Raw genomic sequence first — 23,139 nt, 5'->3', positions numbered from 1 at the left:
TATATGTCCTCTGCCAAGTGATGAAATGGAGCGAGACACGGGACTGAGTATTTTACCTTCACACCTGGAGCTGTTCCGAGCCTTCAGCACCCTTGATGACGCTGATCCTCGATGTCGATCGTGTCTGCTCAGGAGGCCCACAGAACCCTCCTCTCCTATCAGCCTGCTTCTCTGTAGCCCGAGATCTCTCTGGATCTAGTAAACATGCCTTGTTTATACCCGAAAAGCTGCTAGAGCAATGCCTTTTGACTACATTTTGCCCTAGAGCAACATGGCATCAGTGTGCCATAGATCAGGCAAGCAGAGGGTCCAGTTGTGCCCATGCCAAAAACAGAAGATTCTTGGAAGGCACTTCTAACTTCTGTACGTTGTTGTTCAGTGTTGGCTTGTGACTGTGGTGCTCAGGGTGTGCCCATCACCCCTGACCTCAACTTCTGGATTTAGTAGTCCCATGGCTAATCCATGACAAAGGCTGCCCGTGTCCCTGAGACACCCCTGATCACATTCCAGATCCTTCTCTTAGCACATCCTGAAATAGCACCCCTAAGTAGGAGATGACATATTAACACCTTACCTTTGTGCCTCCACTTAAAATCCTACTCATTATACCCTTTTGGTGTTTCCACACGGACTTTAAAAACATATAGGTAGGGACACCTGGATGGCTCAGTCGGTTCACTGTCTGACTCTTGATTTGGGCTCAGGTCATGATCCCAGGGTCAGGGGCTTGAGCCCTGCATCTAGCTCTGTGCTGAGCATGGAGCCTGCTTAGGATTTTCTCTCTCTCTCTGTCTCTCTCTCTCTCTCTCTCTCTCTCTCTCTGTCTCTCTCTCTCTCTGTGTCTCTCTGTCTCTGTCTCTCTGCCCCTCTCCCTCATTCACACACTCTCTCCAAAATAAAAAAAATATGTATACATATACGTAAGAAAAGAATTCCCTCAACCTTTTTGTAAATTGAATTTTCCCATTCAGATATGCCCAAACAGTTCATTTTCCAGAAAATTAAATAGTATTGAAAAATAAAATCAGTTATCTTAGGTTGTCGTACCACCACCATTTTGTGTGAAATAAATAATGCATCTTTTGCAATCAGTATAGAAAGATGCTGTAAACGATAGTGAGTTCTGGGAGACTATTTTTAATCCGAATGATATCAACTCTGCTATAGTCTGCTGGCAAGTCTCTGCATATTTATTTTTCCTCAGAACAACACTTAAATTAGGATTTCTTTCTTTCATGATACAGAGCAATAGTTCATTTTATGTGTCAAGAAATTGTTCAGTTGCCCCCCCCATTTTATTTCCATAATTTTCAGACCCAAAATCAGGACACCTAGTCTGATAAGATTTTTTCTTGGTTTATTAAGGAAAACCCTGTCTGTAGAGGTACAAACCCTAGATCATGTTTATGTATTGAATAGATGGCCTTAATTGTGGAGAATAAAATTCCAAGAAACTGACCTTGCCCAAGGTCACAGAGGTAGACCTTGTCCTTAAGCTCAAGTCTGTTGATTCTAATCAACGGCTGAATTACTGAGAGGAATTGCATTCCCCAACCTTTGTACTCGAAAACGGAGTGTTGACACCAAGGTCCCAGAAATGACTGGTAAGTGCTTGAGGATCTTGTCAAGCTGGCAGACCCACAGCTGCAAAGAAAGACTGACATGAGTGTGAATCTTTATCGTTTGTTTGATTGAAGTATAGTGACAGAAGTCATACCAGCATTTGTCTTATGAAGGGATTTCAACCTTTTGATTCATTTTATTCTGTAGCATGAAATGTACTCATCCTGTGGTCAAGATTAGCCTTTTTTCCCTCGCTGGATGACAACAGGCAATTAAGGAGAGCTGTCTTTAGGGGCAACTTCTCTTCCCTTTGATCACCAAGGTGGGGGCAATAGGAAAGCTTTGGAAACTTCTTTCTTCCTTGGGGCAGACTCTGGTCTCAGAACCCCTATGTCCCCCACTGATAGTCGCCACAGTGACATACACCTAGTCCTGAGATGAGCCACCAGGCACTGCCCTGCATGCTGGGGACGTGGCAGGGAACAGATGGGCTCCCAACGCTGATTCCATGGCACTGAGCTTTCTCTGACTTGTGCAGGGCCCTGTTAGAGCCAGGCTGCTTGCTCTGCGGGCTCCCAGATGCTGGGCTTTGCACAAGGTGTCCTCCATACCAGTTATAGGTGTCTGCTTCACGTGCAGCTGAAAGAGACTGTTGCAGCATGGACAGTAATAAAGCAATTACTGTTTCCAACAGCCGCTTACCTTATTATATAAGAAGCAGTAGGTATGATGGTTAAACGCAAAGAATCGAGAGCCTGATGGCCTGGGATTGAAGCCCAGCTGTTGCAGCTGGGCAAGATACTTAACCTCTCTGTGCTTCAGTTTCCCTGCCTGGTAACTGGTAAGGTGGTGGGGATCAAATAAATGATCATGTATAAAATATTCAAAACAGTGCTGGTAGGTAATGAGAAGTAACGGTTGTGTGAGAAGAAAAATGTTCTCCCAAAGCAGAGAGAGCCACCATTCTAGATTTCCTAGAGGCTGAGAGGCAAAAAGAGCAGTGCTGGTAATACTAGGAAGTGCTTCCCTAAAGAGAAAGGATAAATTGCAGGTGCCCAAGAGAGAATTACCTCCTCCACCTCACGATGAGCCCTCACCCTGGGGGACCACTAAAATGTCCCACGTGTGGTTTGGAGGGTTTTCTGAGGAAAGGAGACTAGAGGAGGGGTCTTAGGACCCCTGATGAAAAGTGCAGGACATTCGGTAGAGTAGAGTAGTTTCTACTTGTGAAAACAAAACCTAAGCTCTCACCTACTATCCAAAAGGGAATCTGGTCTTGCCATTGGAGATTTTCCACAACAGAGAACAATACATCTGGGAAATAGAAGGGCAGCCATTTAAATTCTGTTTGGCTAGACTTAAAATTAGTGGGAGAGGATCCAGAGAGAATGGCAGCCAGTTCCCCATGTATGGAACATAGCACCATGATAAACGATGAGATGGGTATGGACAACCCCACATTGTGAATTTTATTTTTAAGTTTATTAGTTTATTTTGGGAGAGAGAGAGAGGTAATGAGTGCAAGGGAGGGGCAGAGAGGGGGAGGGAGGGAGAGAATCCCTAGCAGTCTCTGCACTGTTAGGGCAGAGCCCAACGTGGGGCTTGAACTCACAAACCGGGAGATCATGACCTGAAACTTAACCTTGAGAGTCTTAACCCACTGAGCCACCCAGGTGCGCCCCAAAGTGTGTATTTTAAATTGAACATCTTCGTTATTATTTTAACATATACAGAAGGAATAAAGCTAGCACCCCAAACTAGTGATTTTATGGAGATGATTGTTTAGGATTTAGTCAAATTAAAAAGGGTAGTTCATAGAAAAATTTGAAGCATGGTTCTGGTGGAACTTGGGTAATGAAAAGTTGTGAAAGTAGTTAAGGGTTTAGGAAGCCCTGGAGTATAGCATCTGTGAATAAAGGTCACAACTCATTGTAATCCCTCCAAGGTCGATGTATGGGGGTGGGGCGGGAGAGGGGCAGGGACCTTCTTGCTTCAAATGGTCTTAACACTGAAGGAACGTTTAGGTTGAAAGAGATATAAATCAGAACATGCCTTTATAAATCGAAGAGGAAATTACCTTGCTGTTGCAAACATTTTCATAGCAAAGCCTCTAGAACTGGGCAGTCATCAACCCACTAGTAAAACTACCATGTAGTTCCTGAAATGACATTGATACATGGTATGATGCTTCCAGAATGATCTAAATCTTTATAATATTTTATATCTTTGGCGGTATTAAACAGTGACTTAATATTTGTAAAGGGCATAGGATGGTGACTGGCCCCTTATAAGTGTTATGTGCCATAAGTCATCAAGCCAAAAGATGCTACTGGTTGAAACAGAGTCATCATTATTTTATTTTTCCACTTTAAAAGAACCCAGAAAACAATGGAACACCTGGGTGGCTCAGATAGTTAAGTTTTGGACTCTTGATTTCAGCTCAGGTTATGATCTTGTCATTCGTGGGACTGAGCCCCACGTTGGGCTCCGAGCTGACAGAGCAGGGCCTGCTTGGGATTCTCTCTCTCTCTCTCTCTCTCTCTCTCTCTCTCTCTTTCTCTGCCCCTCCCCAACTCTTGTGCACGTATCACGTGCACCCGCACACTGTCTCTTTCAAAATAAACATTTAAAAAAATAAATAAAAATTAAAAAAAATTTAAAACCCAGAAGATAAAACCCACAGCCAGTTAAGCTGTGACCCGATGCTGATTATAAAGACATATCCTGGGGCACCTAGCTGGCTCAGCTGGTCAAGCGCGAGACTGTTGATCTTGGGGTCGTGTGTTAGAACCCCAGGTTGAGGATAAAGATTACCTAAAAATAAAGAGACACATCCTAATTTCAGAGTATTAGACTATGAAAAAATGCATCTTGGAATTGATGAACTGTATTAACTATTCATTTAAAACATCTTCGATTGTTCCTTGATAAGAAAATAGTCCTTTGGAAGCAACATTTCAGGCCGACTAAACAAAAGAAAGGCCATTTCTTTTCCTGCTGGCGGCCTATTGCTGTTTAATGAAGAGTTGGGGTGTTGGCAGCTCAGAGAAGCGTGCGCCTCTTGATCTCAAGCCCCAAACTGGGTGTAGAGATTACTAATAAACAAACAAACAAACAAACTTTAATAAAAATAAAGAAGAGTTTACTATGGCTGCAACATGGAGTAGATGGCAAGAATTGGAGGTCTGAGCTGGCATGGAATAACAAAGATATGGAACACAGTGTCGTGTGTGTGTGTGTGTGTGTGTGTGTGTGTGTGTGTGTGTATTTCATTTCACTTCACAAAGTGCTTTCATATCCCTTATTTGATATTTTTTCCCTAAAAACAGGTATGTGTGTGTGTGTGTGTGTGTGTGTGTGTGTGTACATTTTATAAATATATGCTCAGTGGAAAAATAAAGCCATACAGAAAGGACACTTAGAAATATAACACCTGCAGCATTTTAACAACCATATTTCTGTACAGAGATATTTTATATAAAAATATCACATATACATTTAAAACAGAATTTGGGCACTTTACCAACTCTTATTTTTTTTTTTACAAACCTTTTCCCCCTCCCCCACTCAACGTTGTCTGCCTGGTGTGTACCATCCACAATTTTTGCCCCCTGATCACGTCATCATGTAAAACCAACTCTACCTAGAGGCATTGGGGGTTGGTGTCATTGTCAGTCTTATTTGATCTTCGAGATCTTCATGGCAACCCCTGTGGGCAGTGTAATGTCAGGAACCTCCTTCTATTGAGCAGTCAGCTCGGAGGCCCAAGAGGCTGAGCGATTCTTGAGAGATATGTGGGTAAGTAGCACAGGATACTGGCTGGGAGGGCTTGTCTTTGAAGGCTGCCCATGACTTTTCTGAGATCAAGTTGGTCACAGATAACAGCCATGCAACCCGAGACAGACCCAGTTCATGCCTCATGTTCCAGCTTTATTATTAACAACACTCCCTTCTGCACTCAGAGTGGCCCCGTTTGGATGATAAATTATGTCTGCTCTAGTCACTTCCAGAAGGTTGACTCAGGCCATCCCTGGCTAGAGACCGCTGGATCTAGTGATCCTGGAGCCAGCATCTATCGACATTTGACCTTGACGACGGTATTGGAAGTGAATTGTGGTGTAGCAGAAAGAACAAAGAAAAGGAAGTCAGCCCTGGCGCTTTGTCACAGAGATTAACCGATACCATGTATGTGGAAATGTTATACAAATTCTGAACTCTTGGTTAGGTCACATATACTTAATATGAATGAAACCAATGAGCATATCTTCTGTACTCTTTGAGGGCTGCCCATATTTTATGTCCCAAACCCCCAGTGTACCGTCCCTTCACCCCTCCAAGCAACTTGGTACATTATAATCCTAGGACTCACTTTACCACTTGTAAAATACTGACAAGGGATTATAGTGTTCATAACAGCAGGGCTGTGAGAATTAAATGAGATCATGTGAGAATATCACGTCTTTATGTGTTCAGTAAATGTAAGTTCCACTTAACCCAAGCGTTGAGGGAATGAGAGTATTTGTTGGCTATAGACTGCCTCAGCCCCACCCCACCCCCACTCTTCCAGAAACACTTCTTTGCACTCTGTTTACTGCAGTTCAACATACCCACACATGCTTGCTTCAAACATACATGTTCACATTACTAAAATAGTGGTGGTGGGGGGGGTGGTCTAAATTCCATGAAGTTGAAACCAATTGCAAGCCCAGTGTGGGTTTACAGTGCCCAGCTCAGAGGAAAAAATATTTAGGGTCGATGTTTTTTCCATCATTTGCAATAGAAGTGTTTCATTCCAGTCAAATAGCAGAACTGCAAAAGGTAGAAATCCTAGACAGTCAATTAAAAGATTAAAGTACAACAGAGAGCTCTGTTCCTTTCCTGTTATGACTCACTAGGACAGAAAAATCCCATTTAAAAACAAGTCCCGTTGAACAACAGGCCAGAGCATTACCCATTGTCCATTGTGCACAATAAGAATATGGTTTATCTGCTGGTTAGGGTAACACACTTGAAACATTGAGGGTATTCGAGTCCCAGGTTTTTTTTTGGAAATCAGGTCTGCTGTCCTGTTGTGCTCATGGACCAGCTAACCATCACAGATGTGATAATATCTTGTCATCCAGGCAACATCTCTCAACCTACTTTTCAAATCTGGAAGCAGCACAGAACCCAGGCTTACAGTGATGATCCCAGTTTGGGGAGAGCCCCGTCAACACCCAACCCCACCTCCAGAAAATTCTCGAATATAGTGGCATCATTTTCCACATTTCTATTCATTTTGTTATTTTACCAACACATGCATATAGGGTTAAAAAACAAAACAAAACTGAACTGCAGAAAAGTTTAAAATGGAAAGTAGAAGTCACCCTTGTCCCAAAAACCCGAGGCTTTCTTCCCAATGGAAACTTGTGTATTTTTCAAGAAAAGAAACACAAGTCTTTTAAAAAATTTAGGCAAATGCAGTCATTCTGTACTTCAATCCACATATAGGTTGCTGTTTTTTTTTGTTTTTTTTTTAATTTTTTTTTTAAACGTTTTTATTTATTTATTTTTTTGGGACAGAGAGAGACAGAGCATGAACGGGGGAGGGGCAGAGAGAGAGGGAGACACAGAATCAGAAACAGGCTCCAGGCTCTGAGCCATCAGCCCAGAGCCTGACGCGGGGCTCGAACTCACGGACCGCGAGATCGTGACCTGGCTGAAGTCGGACGCTTAACCGACTGTGCCACCCAGGCGCCCCTAGGTTGCTGTTTACATAAAGTGGGTATTTGAAGATCTATGTCACCATGAGCAGATTCCTTTTGTTTTATTTTATTTTATTAAAAAGATTTTAATGTTTATTTATTTTTGAGAGAGCGAGAGAGAGAGAGAGAGAGAGAGAGAGGCAGAGCGTGAGCAGGGGAGGGGCAGAGAGAGGAGACACAGAATCTGAAGCAGGCTCCAGGCTCTGAGCCGTCAGCATAGAGCCTGACGTGGGGCTCGAACCCATGAACCATGAGATCATGACCGGAGCCAAAGTTAGATGCTTAACCGACTGAGCCACCCAGGCGCCCCAGCAGATTCCTTTTAATGACTGCCAGAACCCCTTTGTAGGGGCTGCCATATTCTCTTCCGGCCCCGAATCATGTGCCCACTTTCTCCATCACGAACTTTGCGACTTTGCGACAGCAAGCAGGCCTGTATGTACATCATAGCATACATACTTGGTGTATCTTGAGGTAAATTCCTAAAAATAATTGCTGGGACGAACAGAGTGTGAGTTTTATTTTTATTTAAGTCACTGTTTATATACTGGTCTGTGTGACTAGAATTTTGATACCTGTTCCCACATTGCTCTCTAAAAATACTGTGCAGGATACTCTTCCTGGAAGAGTGGAAGGTATTTATGATCACCCCCTCCCAGCCAGGCCCTGCCCAACACTAGGCCTATGGTGTTTACACAGCACATTTAATGGCCTCCCTTTTCTGGGTGTCTGAAGGGAGTTGCAGACTGTAGTTACCCAGTATATGGTCTCCTCCTCTCTCCTGGATGAATCAAAGAAGAAAAATGCTCACTGACACACTGGTGAGAATGTCTGCAGCCCCATGGCTGTGGCAGGCAAGGGCTACCCCGGGGCTGAATGAAGGTAGGGTTTCAGGCTAGAATAATCGCTGCCTTTGTGACCTGCCTTACCTTTGCTCTTCCTGGTCTCCACCCTGGTAAACACACACCACTTAGTGACACTCCACATTTTACAGAGAGTCAGAGAGTCAGCGAGCAGGCTTCTTCCTCCGGGTGAGGGACTCCTATGTCTTGGTGCCGCGTCCTAAATGTGAGGAACAAACCAGGCCATTATGTGAACGTGGATATACTCCACTTCCTAGAACTTGTATGTGAATCCACTGCTTTTTTTTTTTTTAATTATTTTGAGAGAGAGAGAGAGAGAGAGAGAGCACGCATGCGTGAATGTGAGCAGGGGGAGGGGCACAGGAAAAGGGAAAGAGAATCCCAAGCAGGCTCCATGTTGTCAGCGCGGAATCATGAGATCATGTCATGAACTGTGAGATCATGACCTGAGCCGAAATCAGAAGTTGGATGTTTAAACAACTGAGCCACCCAGGCTCCCCTCCATTGCTTTTTAATAAACTGAATCATCATTAGAAACCAAATATGGGCCCAAGAAAGTCTGCGCTCAATCCTTATCTAATGGGAAATATCTCACTCATAATTTATAATAATTGTCAGGGCAAACAGTAACTTTTATCATCATCATCATCATCATTATTTTTGTTTTTATTTCCTAGCTGGCATATCAGCAGCTACATTCCTTCCTTTGTACAATGACACCACACTCTGCAAGGACTGTTGCAAGTGTAATTGCTAGGTACCCCTACTTGTTTAGAATATTCCTGTTTTTAGTATGGGGACAAAAAGAAGTTGCCCACCCAAAAAGAAGCCAACAAAAGAGAAGGAAGTTGACTCTTGTTGAGGGCATATCCTGACAAGCCAGGAGTTTGCCATCTGAGGAAAATGGCCCTCCTCAAACAGATAGGGAAGCCCCCATCGCTGTGCTTCCTCCTCCCAGCACGCATGGCGGCCAGTCCTGCCCATTCCCTCCCAGTCAGGAATGGGAGGAAGAAGCAAAGGGGTCAAGGTTATTTGCGCCAGAAACACAATTCATGGTCTTGCAATCGTAGCACCGTAGTTTGTGGTCTGAAGGTCACTTTCAGCCTCTGCTTCTGGGAACATTGTCTAGGATTGTAAAATGATAATTATTTCCCACTGTGTTCCCCACTTGTTCCCTGTCCACAGCTATGTTCCAAGAAAGACATCTAGAAAAGTCATGCTATGATTAAACTCTGATGTCCCTGTAGATAAACAGAAAACAGTTTTCTGTTCCACTGTGGGGAACTTTCAATCTTCCCTGGGGTAGGGTGAGAGCCCATGCATCCATGTTTGGTTTCCAGTTTCCCTGATGAAGTTCTCACCCTGTGTTAGAACTGCCCAGACCGGCCCTACCCCAGCCCTAGCCCAACCCTAGCACAGCTTTCATTTACCTATCAGGTGCGTTCTGGTCTTGTCCTTGACAATCCAAGCAGGTCAGTTGTCCCCCAAAGGTTCTGATTGCTCCCACCCTTTCCAGCTACCATTCCTCCCTCCCTCTACCTCCTCTGAATTTTTTTTTGGGGGGGGGCAGGGCAGGGAGGCAGTTATGGGGGAAGAGGAAGGAGAAAGGCATAGTAAGGTGGGGGGTGTTAAAGACAGAAAAGTTACAGTTAGAGACCTTGGGCAATTTATAGTTTTTTCATCAGTAAAATAGAGATGATAATATACAGTATGGGAGATGATTGTGAAAGTTAAATGGGTTCACATATCATTGCCTGGGGGAAGAAGGGACACAGAGGTGAAGGGGGAGGGAAAGGTATTTGTGACCAAATGGATATAGGAAATACGTCAAATAAAAAATAACTTGAGTGTTTTAGTCTTTGATACTAAGAGAAAGTCGTCATTAACAAAGATTATAGGTCTTTTTAATGATGAAATCAGTTTTGGAGACAGTCTATCCTTCTGTGGCCATCTTAAACTTAACAGGTGGAAATATCCAGTCAAGTCACTGGGGAGGCCATGTGGAGAAACCGTGATGTCTGAATGAGTTCATAATCATAGAGAGTTGGGTTCACTCATTGCCTTTACTGTAAACTAATTGGGAAGTCAGTTTGTGTCTACATAGCATGGGAATGTCAACCCCTCTCTCGTAGAGTTGATTGCAATAGTAAGAGAAGCGGCCACCACAAATCAGATGGCTGATTGCTTTGCTTCTGGTAACTGCCCAGTCTCATTGTTGGTTCCTTACCCTTTTATAGGTAGAGGTCTGGAGACCCAGACACGGGACTCTTCAGTGTCAAGGGATGTTTGAGACTATGAGAGTCAATGAACTCCACAAGGAGCCCTGTTTTACTGAGGAATAACTGCCATCAGAAGGAGGACACTGCCTCTGAAATGGGAAAGACCTAGCCATCTATCTCTCTGCAGTGAGACAGAAAAGACAGTTGGGTTGGATACAAAGGCCAACTTGGGTTACCTTGAGAAGGCAATTTCTGTGGAACAGTACCAACACATACACTATGACACAGAACCCGTCCACTTCTTGTCCTTTGCAGAAGTTAAATAACAGCTTGTTACTACCCCTTCTGTATTATTAAACTGTGCTTACATTTTTCAAAAAGAAAATAAAATTTTTGGCCTCTTTTAAGTAGGTGAATATTTATTGGGATTAAAAGGAAACAAACATACCTAACAGTTAGTTACTCTGAGGCCTTAGTTTTCTATGCAGAATAATTTTTGTGAGTGCCCAGAAGAATGATCAAGAAAAGAAGGGAGGGCAGAGGCAGGGCAGGAGTGGCCGGGAATCTTCATGTGGTTGGAAGTAGACTGTGGCCATTTGATTGAGATCCAGTGAGTCATGCTGCAGCCAGTGCCTTTTCTCTCTTTCTGCTTTGCCACAAGGGGAAGAAGGTGTGGTGAGGTCTGTGGTAGTTTTGTAGAACTGATGCTGCATGTGGTTCTGCAAAAGCCAAATATATCCTATAAACAGTCCCTCTGTAAGGCAACATGGATGCTAAGGCTTCCAGAGGGCTTGAGCCCATGGCACTGGTACACCTTTCCTATGGTAGGTCTTTCCTGGCTGGTTTTCAAAACTGCTTTTGCCGGAGCCTCTTAGAATTGCTCTTATGAAGGACCCATGACTCCTACAGAGAAAACGTTTAACAATTTTTATTTATTTTTTAATGTTTATTTATTTTTGAGGGAGAGAGAGAGAGCACAAGCGAGGAGGAGCAGAGAGAGGGAAATGGAGAATCCCAGGCAGGCTCAGCACTGCCAGCACAGAGACTGATGTGGGGCTCACGCTCACGAGTTGTGAGATCCTGAACTGAACAGAAATCAAGAGTCAGACGTTTAACTGACTGAGCCACCCAGGTGCCCCAAATTATACAATTTTTAAAAGTGAAATTTAAAATGGTATTTATCTGGTTTCCTTCCACCTCCCTTCTCTTGAAGAACCCTTTCTCATTCCAGTTTTACATCTGAACATGTGGCCTTTCTAGATAACCCTTATTCAGAATTTTTCTCTCCTTTATCTAAACTCCCCAAAGAGCGAACTCCCAGGAAGGGGGCAGGAACTGTCTCACTCAGGTCAATGCTCACCACACTTGTGCAGCACATGACATCTTCAGTAGGATGCATGAAGGTTGTGAAGGGAAGGAAGGATCTTCTAGTATCTTGTCATGTCTCATTTGCCATTATCTCATATGTATTAGATTCTTGCCCTAGTGAACGTAGGTTATAATGGATAGCCCTCCTTGTCTTGTCTTCTCTGGCCATTCAACATATTTTAGATCCACTACCAATGGCACCTTCTCCAGGAAATTATTTCTGTCTTTCCTCGGGCCAAAAAGTCTTCCACCTTCCTGAAACACCCATTTGACATGTGTTTACATATTGACTATTGCGTGAATTACTTCCGTCAATTGCTAGGTGTCCTTCAATGGACATGAAGCTCCCAAGTGCAACCACCGTGGTGCTCCCATCTGCAGGACTTGGCACATAGCTAAACATATGGGGGATCCCACTACAGAAGTGCCGAGTGAAAGAAGTCCTGCAGGCCACAGGGTGTTCAGAGGCCACCCCTGGTGTTATGTTGTAAACCCAGTAAACCTACAAGGGCTATAGCTTCATCTCTCCAAGGAGGCCACGGGGCTGGATGAGGTCCTCCTGTCCACAGCACGTTCTATAATCACGTTCAGGCTGTCTTATCCATTTCCTTGTTTATATAGCAGTGATCAGCCATCAAAACGTAGCTTATCTAGGGGGGCCTGAGTGACTCAGTTAGTTGAGTGTTCGGCTCAGGTCATGATCTCACAGTTCATAGGTTCGAGCCCCGCATCTAGCTCTGTGCTGAAGCTTGGAGCCTGGAGCCTGGAGCCTGCTTCAGATTCTGTGTCTCCCTCTCTCTCTGCCCCTCCCCCCGCTGGTGCGCTTGCTCTCTCTCTCTCTCACTCAAAAATAAATGAACATTAAAAAAAAAATTTTTTTTAATGTAGCTTATCTTCTGAATCTTGGAGGCCAATATTACACTGACAGTGATACGTTTTTGGAGGGAGAATGATTTAGATGATTTGAGAAATTACGACAATATGACCTAGCCATTGTGTGATACATATTGCTTCTGCTTCTGAGCTCTGTCATATAATTTGCAAAACAAATCCAGAAAGTTTCTCTTCCATTGCTTATTTTATTGTTACTTCTACAAAACGATAAGGTTGAGGAATTATTGGAGACTATTGAATCACTTATTGTGTTATACTCTAGATACTCTTTGGCACTTGATGTGTGTTTTTTTTATTCAATCCTTACAGCGACTCTATGGAGTGGGTCTTAATTTCTCCCATTTTACAAATGAGAAAAGAGAAGCTTCCGTGATACAGTGAGCCTAGATGACTTTTCCCCACTTCTCTTAGTTTGTAGGTGGCCAACCTGCAATGTGAATCCAGAGCTATTGCTAAAAAATCTTTGTTCTGCTCGTTCTGCTTCATTTGATATGAAGAAGATATGGGAACTTAGTGATTTTTTTTTTTTTTTGTTTACACTGGGAGAAAATAAACCATCCTAAGAACTGTGTCTTTTATGTTCACAGGGAAGCAAAGGTGCCTACCGGTACCACTGGCAGAGCCACAATGTTAAGCACAGTGGTGTGGATGACATGGTCCTGCTCTCCAAGATCACAGAGAATGCCATCGTGGAGAATCTAAAGAAGAGATACATGGATGACTACATTTTTGTATCCTTTATGAGCTTCTTTGGGCTTTTCTGAGTAAGATGACCATATCCCCAGGAAAAGGTGGCTGGTTCCTAGGGTGAGAAGATCCATCTGAAATTCTGAATGGACACGAGGTCCTCGAGTCATTTTCACCATTTCAGAATGCGGTTTTGTTCTTTTCTGCCCCTTCGTTGAGGTTGTGGGAAGGGCATGATGCTAAATCATCTTCCTGGCATTTCACAAAGTAAAGATGCAGCCAGTATTCGTCTGTTTCAATCGATGGCACTGTACCTTTGACGTGCTTTAGCCAGGCACGTGGCATCTAAAACCTCCGCCGTTCCTAGGGAAAGTCCAGGTCTGCAGAGAATTCTGTCCATAGATCTCCTTAATTGCAAAGCAGACAGTTCAGTCCGGACCTAAAAGGTTTTAAAAAGATTGCCTCATGCAAAAAATAGGCAATTTTGCCAGTTTTTCTGCATTCTTATGTTTACTAATGGAAACATGAGATGGGAAGATCAACTATGAAAATGCCTGACATTCTTGAGTTGTTGTTTATGTTTCAATTTTAGCTTGCCAGATGCCATTTTTTATAGGGCTTTAAAAAATTCAGAATGGAAATTTGATTTAAATGTGTGTTGGCTTCATTATACACAGAGAACTGTGATATTTGCCTAAGTTCCTACAGGATTCGATGTTGTTTGGTGCAACTGTATAAACATCTCTTCATGAAACGTTTGGAGAGTTGGTTGTAGATGTGTAAAGATCGGTGGAAATCTATATGACAGCACCAGAAGGTTCAATTGTGGTGCACTTGGTGACTTCTGAAGCCATGGTGTTACGGAGGACCAGTGATGGGGGAGTGTTTACGCCTGCTGTTGCATACATTTTAGATTTTAACCCCCAAAGCTTGAGGAGGTATAGATTTCTGTAGCTTCTGTTTGTTATTTATACCACTCGTGTGACTCTTAGTTAAAAACATCCATACATATGCAACAATACTTTTGCAGGGATTGCTTGTCTCCTCATCGGTGAGTGGGGAGTTCAACGCACCAGGTCTTTAACCAGCAGTACTAATGAACAAAACTATTCCGAGATGGCTCTGACCGATACTGGGCCATTTCTTATTTACCATAGGAAATCTTACCAAATGTCTGGATCGTTAAAACCCTAAACCCCTGCTTTTTAAGCATTAGCAGATATATTTGGATTCGTTAGCTACGTTAATAATAGCATCTTGATGGGAGAGGCAGCCTACCGCCTGCAAATGAAATCTGCCCACTGCCCATTTTGTAACAGAGGTCTTCTTGGAATGTAGCCGCGCTCATGCTTTTACTTATTGTCTGTGCCTGCTTTCGTGCTACAAAGGCAGAGGCGAGCAGTTGCACCAGGACCATATGACCTAAAATAATTACTTTCTGGCCCTTTAGAGAAAACAGTTTGCTGACTGCTAGACATCTCTGCCGAGTTTGCTTTAATTGTATGGAAGCAGTTGTATTCAGTGGGAAGTTTTCATTTTATTTGGTCAAAAAATTGACATATGCTGACTTTAATCTGGGCTTATCATCATGATAACACTTCTGTGTGTAAGTCCCGTGCCCCCTGAGAACTGGCAGGTGATTAAGAGTTGGGTGCAGGACGTGGTTCTGGACTGCCTGGCTTCGAACCTTACTCCGCATGGGCCTGGTGACCTGATGCGAGTTTTGGTATCTGTGTGCCTTGATTTCCTCACCTGTGAAATGGGGGTGGTAATGAAATCTCCCACCTGAGCATAATGAAATCTCCCAGATGAGCCTATTGTAGGGCTAAATGAAATAATGAACGCAGTAAGTAACAGAAAGCATTAGTTATTACCATATACTAAGGCAAGTGTGTATGTTCCTTCCGTATTTCTGAGTTATGTTCCAAAAATTGAACTTTAAAGTTGCTTATTGAAAATTCAAATGCATTTTACCATAGAAAGTGTTTTAAATGGGAGATTGGTTTATCGACAAGCCCATTAAAGGAGAATTTCCACTGAATATAGTTGAGCAAATTATTTTCCATGTTCTTAGTACATGAGCTTAGCTTATTATGTTATTTACATAGAAACATGGTTGTTTGAAAAGCTGAGTAAGAAAAGAAATGATGTTAGTGGTTATCAGCCGTCAGTCCATTGTCAAACTGGACAGACTCACCCTTCTCCGTATAAAGATCATTTACCCCTAAAACACCAGAAACTCTTTGAGGATGGGAATTTTGTTTCATATATCTTCTAAAAATAAAAACAAAAACTCTTTAAAGCAATACGTTCATTTAACATGACTTATAAAATGCAGTCAACCAGAAAGGAGATTGTCATCTATAATCCCACCATAACCTCTTGGTGTATAATTTTCAACTTAACATATATATTAACATATATCTGCATGTCTAACATATAAATGTTTGTGTGTGTGTATGCATGCTTTCTTGTTAATTTTAACAGAAATAGCATCATCTTGCCGCATATATTTCTTAGTTTCCTGCATAATTCTTGGCATGGTGCATTGTATTAAGTATTCATTGAAAATCTGTTAACTATCAAGACTTGCTTTTTATATTCAGACAGCAGAATTTTTAAATGACTCACACAGAGGGGGCTGATTACAAGCCTTTGAATTGATGTCTTTGAATCAATGGCTGACTAATCGTGTGTTCTACCAAGGAAATGAGTTAGTTGACCATTAATGGCTTCGTGTTTTAGAAATCTCTACCCACTGGGGCGCCTGGGTGGCGCAGTCGGTTAAGCGTCCGACTTCAGCCAGGTCACTATCTCGCGGTCTGTGAGTTCGAGCCCCGCGTCAGGCTCTGGGCTGATGGCTCGGAGCCTGGAGCCTGTTTCCGATTCTGTGTCTCCCTCTCTCTCTGCCCCTTCCCTGTTCATGCTCTGTCTCTCTCTGTCCCAAAAATAAATAAAAAACGTTGAAAAAAAAAAAAAGAAATCTCTACCCACTCAATACACGAGAAACTCAGCATCCGTGTGCTTTCCATCAAGAGCACAGAGCAGCTTTCGACTTTGAGGAAGCTTGAGGATTCTTTTGGACGTTTATGACGTCATAGCGAGTGTCTAACTGCAGATCTTTTCCTCTGTTAAGTGATAAAAGCATCCTTTATCAGTTCAGTGCTATGGGAATATTATTATGATAGAGTAACATTATTTTAAATAAGATTTCTTCCCTCTCTCTCCTAAGCTTAATAGTTAAGGCAAGAAGAGATTCAATTTCATGTTAAGTTATAAAATTGCTTCTTTTGCCTCCTCTACATCTAATACCAGCACATTGTTTTGTATTGAAGGTCAGCGTTTGGAACAATCAATCGTTAATGCATTCAGGCTGAATGCACATTTCTTTGTTCTACATTAGGAAAAAAAAATCTACTTAGAAAATGCAAACACTGTTTACCAATAAAACCCCATAATTTTCAGCTATTTATCCTAAGACAAGGAAGGTTTAATTTACCATCCGTTTTTTTCCTGAATATTGCCACACTTCTTAAAATTACATTCTAAAATATATGAGGAAAACACCGCAGTATGCGCTCTTGTGCTTGGCGAGACATCATTTATAGCCACTTCGCTGATGAAAATAGTTCCTGTGCAAAGCGCTCCCCGCTCATTTGCTCCAACTTTCTCCCAACTTGTTTTTACTCAAAGACCACACTCAAGTGTGTTTGGCATTTTCAGCCCTTGAATTGGTTGAGACTTTTGTGTCAGAGCAACTGGAGCCCAAGGCAGTGCAGTAGTTCCGAGGTTTGGCCCTTGGCAGTCAGCTCACACGGAGGGGGCTGCGTGCTGCGGTGACAGCCTGCTGCGGTGACAGCATGCTGCGGTGACATGGATGTTGGTCTGGTGGCCGGAGCCAGAGGCTCAAGTTCCACGTATGTGGCTTCAGGAAGTCACCTCACCTCCCTGTTCTCTTCAGTGATATATCCAGGGAAGTCAACTAGATCAGTGTAGGTGGTTTTGCAAATTCACTTGCTATTAAAAAAAATTTTTTTTAAGTTAAAACTCAACTTTGTCTATAAGACCCTTAAAAAAAAACTTACAGAACCTGTGCTATCATCACATTTCATAAAAAAAAAAGAATATTTTGGGGGGCACCTGGCTGTCTCAGCCATTAAGACATGTGACCCTTGATCCCAAGGTCATGAGTTTGAATCCCATGTTGGGTATAGAGATTACTTAAAAATAAAGTTAATTAAAAAAAAAAAAAAAGAATGTTTTAACACCCAGAAGTAGAAAGGAAATTATCTACAAGTAAAAAACAATCCTATATAGTCAATGTTTTGAGCTTCATAAAAGATTCAAGGCGTGTTTGTCTTTCTGTCATCCTTGCTGCAGAACAGTGAAAACTCATGGATCCACAAGTGTTTGGAAACCAATCAATTAAAGATCTATTGGGTCTCATCTGTCTTGTACATTCTGTTGGATAAGAGGATGTTTATTTTATTTTTGTCTGGTTAGTATGTGTGTGTATCTAGTATCATAGCCTCATGTCTCCATACATTTTAAAAATTAACCTTGGGCCACACCTTCACAACCATAAATTATGTGGGTGGAGACAGGTTACATTCTGATTCTGCTGAGCAGCTTTTTCCACAGGCACACCTGAATTATGTAGTAGAGAGTGGGAGTGAGTATTTGAGTTGTCTGGGAAAGGGCCCCACCTAGTAGGAGACCTGTGATCTCAGAGAAGCAGCTGGGGTCTCTGCAGACCAGGTGAAAAGCAGGGCAGGCTATCAGATAAACAAATTAGGCCAAATTCACACCTGGAATAACTAAATTATGTTTGTTTTCTTCAAATACTAAATTCATTCTCTTCTCTTAATTCTTTTGATTTAGTTAAGTTTGTGGCTACTTAGCCAGGCCTGACCTGCATTATTCATCTCAAACCAAACTTTATTTTTCAGGAATCCTCCCAAATAATATTGACCTTGAGAGCCCTACCGGAAGAGTGAGGGAATAGCTATAGTTTTCCCTCTTCTACTGCGTCACTGATTCAGGATTGGCCTAGAATGATCCGAAAGAGGTTTTTTTGTGTGTGTCTTCTTCTTTTTTTATGTTTTATCTATTTTTGAGAGAGAGAGAGACAGAGTGCGAGCAGGGGAGAGACAGAGAGACAAGGAGACACAGACTCTGAATGAGGCTCCAGGCTCTGAGCTGTCAGCACAGAGCCCGACATGGGGCTCAAACCCACAAACTGTGAGATCATGACCTGAGCTGAAGTTGGTCACTTAACCAACTGAGCCATCCTGGCACCCCTTTCTGTGTCTTCGTACCAGAATTTATGTACACTACTTAGTGAAAATCAAGACATTCTAGGATGTCTTTCCACATAGCTTATTATTGAGAGTAAAAAAAGTATTGGTTCCTATAGGAGCTCTCATGCAGCCCAATACATGTTTATCAGATGGCCAAGGGCTTGGGTAGGAAGGGGTTGGTGGGGAGTTGATATTTTTAGCTTATGTCCTCAGGCTGCTCTTTCTTCTTTGTGTGTAGTGCCGATCCGTCCAGGACAGGTTGCATTCACAGCATTCCTTTTACAACTAAGGGAAGGCTCACCTTCCGCCATGCACAGATCGTACATACTTGGTCAAGTTTGTTTTCACCTTGAGTTAAATGTAGATCTAGACATCTCCTCTTCTGAAATGAGGATGGTTGTAGCAGTGCTGTATTTCTTGAAAATTGGGTTTACCATAAGGATTACTATATTTTGGGGGCACCTGGGTGGCTCAGTCAGTTAGTCCTCTGACTCCTGATTTCAGCTCAGGTTGTGGTCTCACAGTTCATGGGTTTGTGAGTTTGAGCTCTGTGTGGGGCTCCACACTGGTGGTGCAGAGCCTGCTTGGGTTTCTCTCTCTGTCTCTCTCTGTCTCTCTCTGTCTCTCTCTCTCTCTCCTTCTCTCCCGCCCCCACCCCAGATAAATAAATAAAGTTAAAAAAAAAAAAAGAATTACTATATTTGTTTAGCATGAGACTCAGAATGAAGGCCAAACCACATTCACTGAGTTTTGATTTAGTTCCTACCATGTGGAAAGGATACTTAAAAAAAAAAAAAAAATCAACTAAGGGTCATATAATTTCGAGTCCCCAAAGAATCACAGAATCTAAAGTTATAAGAGATCATAGAGCCCTCTAACTGAACCCCCATCCATCCTGCATGAAATTCTTGTGCTACCAACTTAGGATTGCCAGATAAAATACAGGATGTATGGTTAAACTTGAGTTTGAGATAAATAACAAATTGCTTTTTAGTATAAACGTGTCTGAAGAATTGCTTGGGGCATGCGTATTGGGAAGGAAATATATATACATATGTAAAACAGATTATTCATTGTTTATCTGAACTTCAAATTTAACTGGGTGTTTGTATTTTATTTATTGTATCTGGCAATGCTACCAGTAGTAATAACAATATTAACAATAGCAACAATACTTGCTAACTTAGAAAAACATTATAGCTTGTTGATTAAGATTGTGTACTCTAGAACCAGACTGCCTGGGTTTGAATCATAGCTCTGCCACTTACTAGCTTGTGACTTTGAGCAAGTTTTTAAATTTCTCTATGCCTCAGTTTCCTCATTGTAAAATAGGAGTGAAAGAGTGATAGGGTTGTTGTTAGGAGTTTAATTAGTACTGTGTAAGTGTAAATGTGTTTGTGTTCGATCAGTGTTCATATTACCAACGCTTACTGGCTCTTCGTTACAACATCATGGGCATTTCTTATCTGCTTAATAATTTTAATAATAAATCAATCTGTTCTCGGTTTTGCCTCAAAAACAAGTAGACAGCTAGTAATCTGTCATTGGCCTCACCTGGCTTTGGCACTTGGAACCACATTTGCTCTCGGCCATTCTTCCATGATTCTTTAGTGATTTTCAGTTAGGATTTCACCATTTCATTCCCTTTTGCTCTTAGTGCCAAGAATTGCCCTCTGAGTAGTACTGGTTGCATCTGGGTGTGCTCTTAAAACAGCCCTGTCTTCTCTCCTACTCTTTCATGGTCAGCCCTTTCAAGCCTGAAGATCTTTCTGGTCAGTGAAAAAGGGAGCAGAATGGCAATGGAATCTTTCCATATGTTCACCTTCACATGTAAATATTAATTTTCAAATATTATCTGATCTATCCCACACTTGGCTCATTTGTGTTCAATAATAACACCAAAGCTGTGTCTCAAATACATTAATATGCGACAGAAGAAGCATCTCAAGGTATACAAATTTCTATACTGTTTGTTTTAATGTTTTATTTATTTTTGAGAGAGAGAGCTCATGAGCAAGGGAAGGGTAGAGAAAGAGGGAGAGAGAGGATCCAAAGTGGGCTCTGCACTGTCAACGCAGAGCCGGTTGAGAGGCTCGAACTCCCAAACTGCGAGATCATGACCTGAGCCGAAGTCGGACTTTGAACCAACTGAGCTACCCAGGTGCCCCTATTCTGTTTATTTAATTGTCGTAATAAGCCTATCAGGTAGGTGCTATTGTATGCCATCACCCATTAGCCACAGCTTAGAGATGTGACCTGCCCAAGGTCAGAGTAGAACCGGGTTATCTGACTGGATTCCCTGTGCTACTCTGTTTGACACCCAGGTCCTATCATATAAATATATAAATGCCCCCTTGGGGGAGGAAATGTCATCACTTTACACCTTTAACTGCGAAATTTCCAAACATTTTGAAATCCTTGATTAAAATAAATAATTTTGAGTATGTGTATTTTTTTTAATGTTTATTTTTGAGGAGGGGGGGAAGGGCAGACAGAGAGGGAGAGGATCCGAAGCAGGTGGACAGCACAGAGCCCAATGCAGGGCTCAAACCCACGAACGATGACCGACTGAGCCACCCAGGCACTTCAAGAATGCGTATTTTGTCATGTTTGTTGTTGTTTTCTCTTTTTTTTAAAATAATTTTTATTTTCCTCTAAGAGGGCAGAGAGTTTGATCTCTTTTATTTTGTTCATTGCTGTATCCCCAGTATCCAGAACAGTGCCTGGCATATTGTAGATGCCCAATTCAAACTAGTCAATTATTGAATAAATAAATGGAAATATTTTTATGTTATAATAATACTTCATGTATTTGGGCACATTATAATGTGTTGTATAAAACAGTTAAGAGTCAGTATGAACACTTTCTCTTCTGAAAGGCCTTCCTAGATTCCCCATGTAGAAATAATACCTTTTTTTCCCTAAACCTAATCTGTGTGGGCTTGTAATTTTCTGCTCCAAATAATGTCTTATAGCTATAACTCAGTTCGCCATAGCTTCTAAGGAGTAGGACTGTTCAGTCCATCGTGTATCTATTTGTTAAATGAGTAAGTAAATACATTTTTAGTATACCTAAGAGATATGAAAGTTCCAGGAAAAAATGCTATTCGAGAAAAGTAATGATACTTGCTTTCACTTCTAGGTCACTTCTGTTTTGTTTGTTTTGTTTTGTTTTGTTTTGTTTTGTTTTGTTTTGCTTCCTAGCCATACCTGTCCCCTGTCTTAAAAGGATGTGCTTCAATTCATTTAAAATAATGGTTTCTTTTAGTAGCACCTTGGTAATTTATCTCATTACCCTTCCTGGAGAGGATCAGCACCCGAGCTAGTTGGTAATTGCTTTTGTCTTTATTTGTAATCTTTTAGAAAACAGGTATTTGAGCTTTTTGTTTGTATAGTCATTATGAATTCCTGATAACATCTGGTTACTTAATTTGAAAAGTGTGTAGCTGTGAAGATTAATGCTGGACCTTAACTGGATATAAATTCAGACATATATAGGATCCGTATTAATCTCAGTCAACCCTTTCAAGCAGATGCCATATTTTGGGGAAAAGGAAATTGAAATGTACCAAGGAGCGGTAAGTAACATGCCACATAAATTACTGTAGTGTTTGGGGCTTTTATGACGCATGGGTAGTTTTTCTTGAAGTTGGTAATACATTTGCATTTTCTTATTATGAATTATTTATTGGGGAAGCTCAAGTAGGTGACATTGTTTGATTTTTAATGTGCTGCTGGTTAGAATGCAGCTCAAAAAAGCGTAGGGCTATCTAATATAGTACTATTATATACAAAACTAGTCAAATAGAATGTAGGACCTACAGCGTGTGTCGGGGGCAGCAGGGAGGAATTCCTCTTTCCACACAGGCCACAAAATTCTAAGGACTAAAAAATCAGTAATGGGTAAAAAATAAATAGGGCGCTGAGAACCAGTCTCTCCAAATCAGAACCTTAGTTAAGCTGTGGCTATGAATGGAACATGAAAAATGAATCTTTTCATTATTTCTTTATTAATGTGACTCTGGTCCCTATTCAGATCCAGCTCCATAGCCATTTTCGTTGTGTGTGATGAAAATAGAAACTGTAATTCTAATTAATATATTTCCTTACGGGATTCAGTATTTCCCCAGGCCTCTCCTTCTCTGCATCTTTTTCCTTCCTTCTTTCCTCCGCAGCAGAAGCACGAGAGCGTTCATTAATCCTGACCCCTGGAAAACAAACAAAAGAGAGCCCACACAAATTCATCGGTTGAAGTGGAAGGCAATTTACCCAGAGCAAGAGCCCACCCCATTGTTGCCAGATGAATGGTACTGGTAGCTGGAGCCCAAGGAGGCTGCCACGCGAAAGACCTTTGATAATGCTGCCTTTATGGGAGCCCAGCACAAGGGAAACACTGTCAACGGAGGCTAGCCCTGCCCTGGCGCCCTGATCAGCGGGGCCCCGGGGGCAGCAGGCACGGAGCTGGCTTGGCATTCTCAATCCTGGCCAAGGCCAAGGCGGG

General features: G+C 42.1%; 1 protein-coding gene across 1 annotated transcript in view; it reads left to right on the top strand.

Annotated features, from left to right (window-relative positions):
• Positions 1-23,139, top strand: part of MYO1E (myosin IE) — a 218,401-nt gene that overhangs the window by 73,972 nt on the left and 121,290 nt on the right. Inside the window, exons 2-3 of the mRNA XM_040492839.1 lie at positions 13,239-13,382; positions 22,127-22,216. Coding sequence (XP_040348773.1) covers positions 13,239-13,382; positions 22,127-22,216 — 234 coding nt within the window. The remainder of the gene's footprint in view (positions 1-13,238; positions 13,383-22,126; positions 22,217-23,139) is intronic.

Source organism: Herpailurus yagouaroundi, unplaced genomic scaffold (assembly GCF_014898765.1).
Source record: "Herpailurus yagouaroundi ecotype Mexico unplaced genomic scaffold, PumYag 184, whole genome shotgun sequence".
NCBI lineage: Eukaryota > Metazoa > Chordata > Mammalia > Carnivora > Felidae > Herpailurus > Herpailurus yagouaroundi.
The sequence above is the reverse complement of the archived record's forward strand: the minus strand, read 5'-3'. Positions and strand labels throughout refer to the sequence as shown.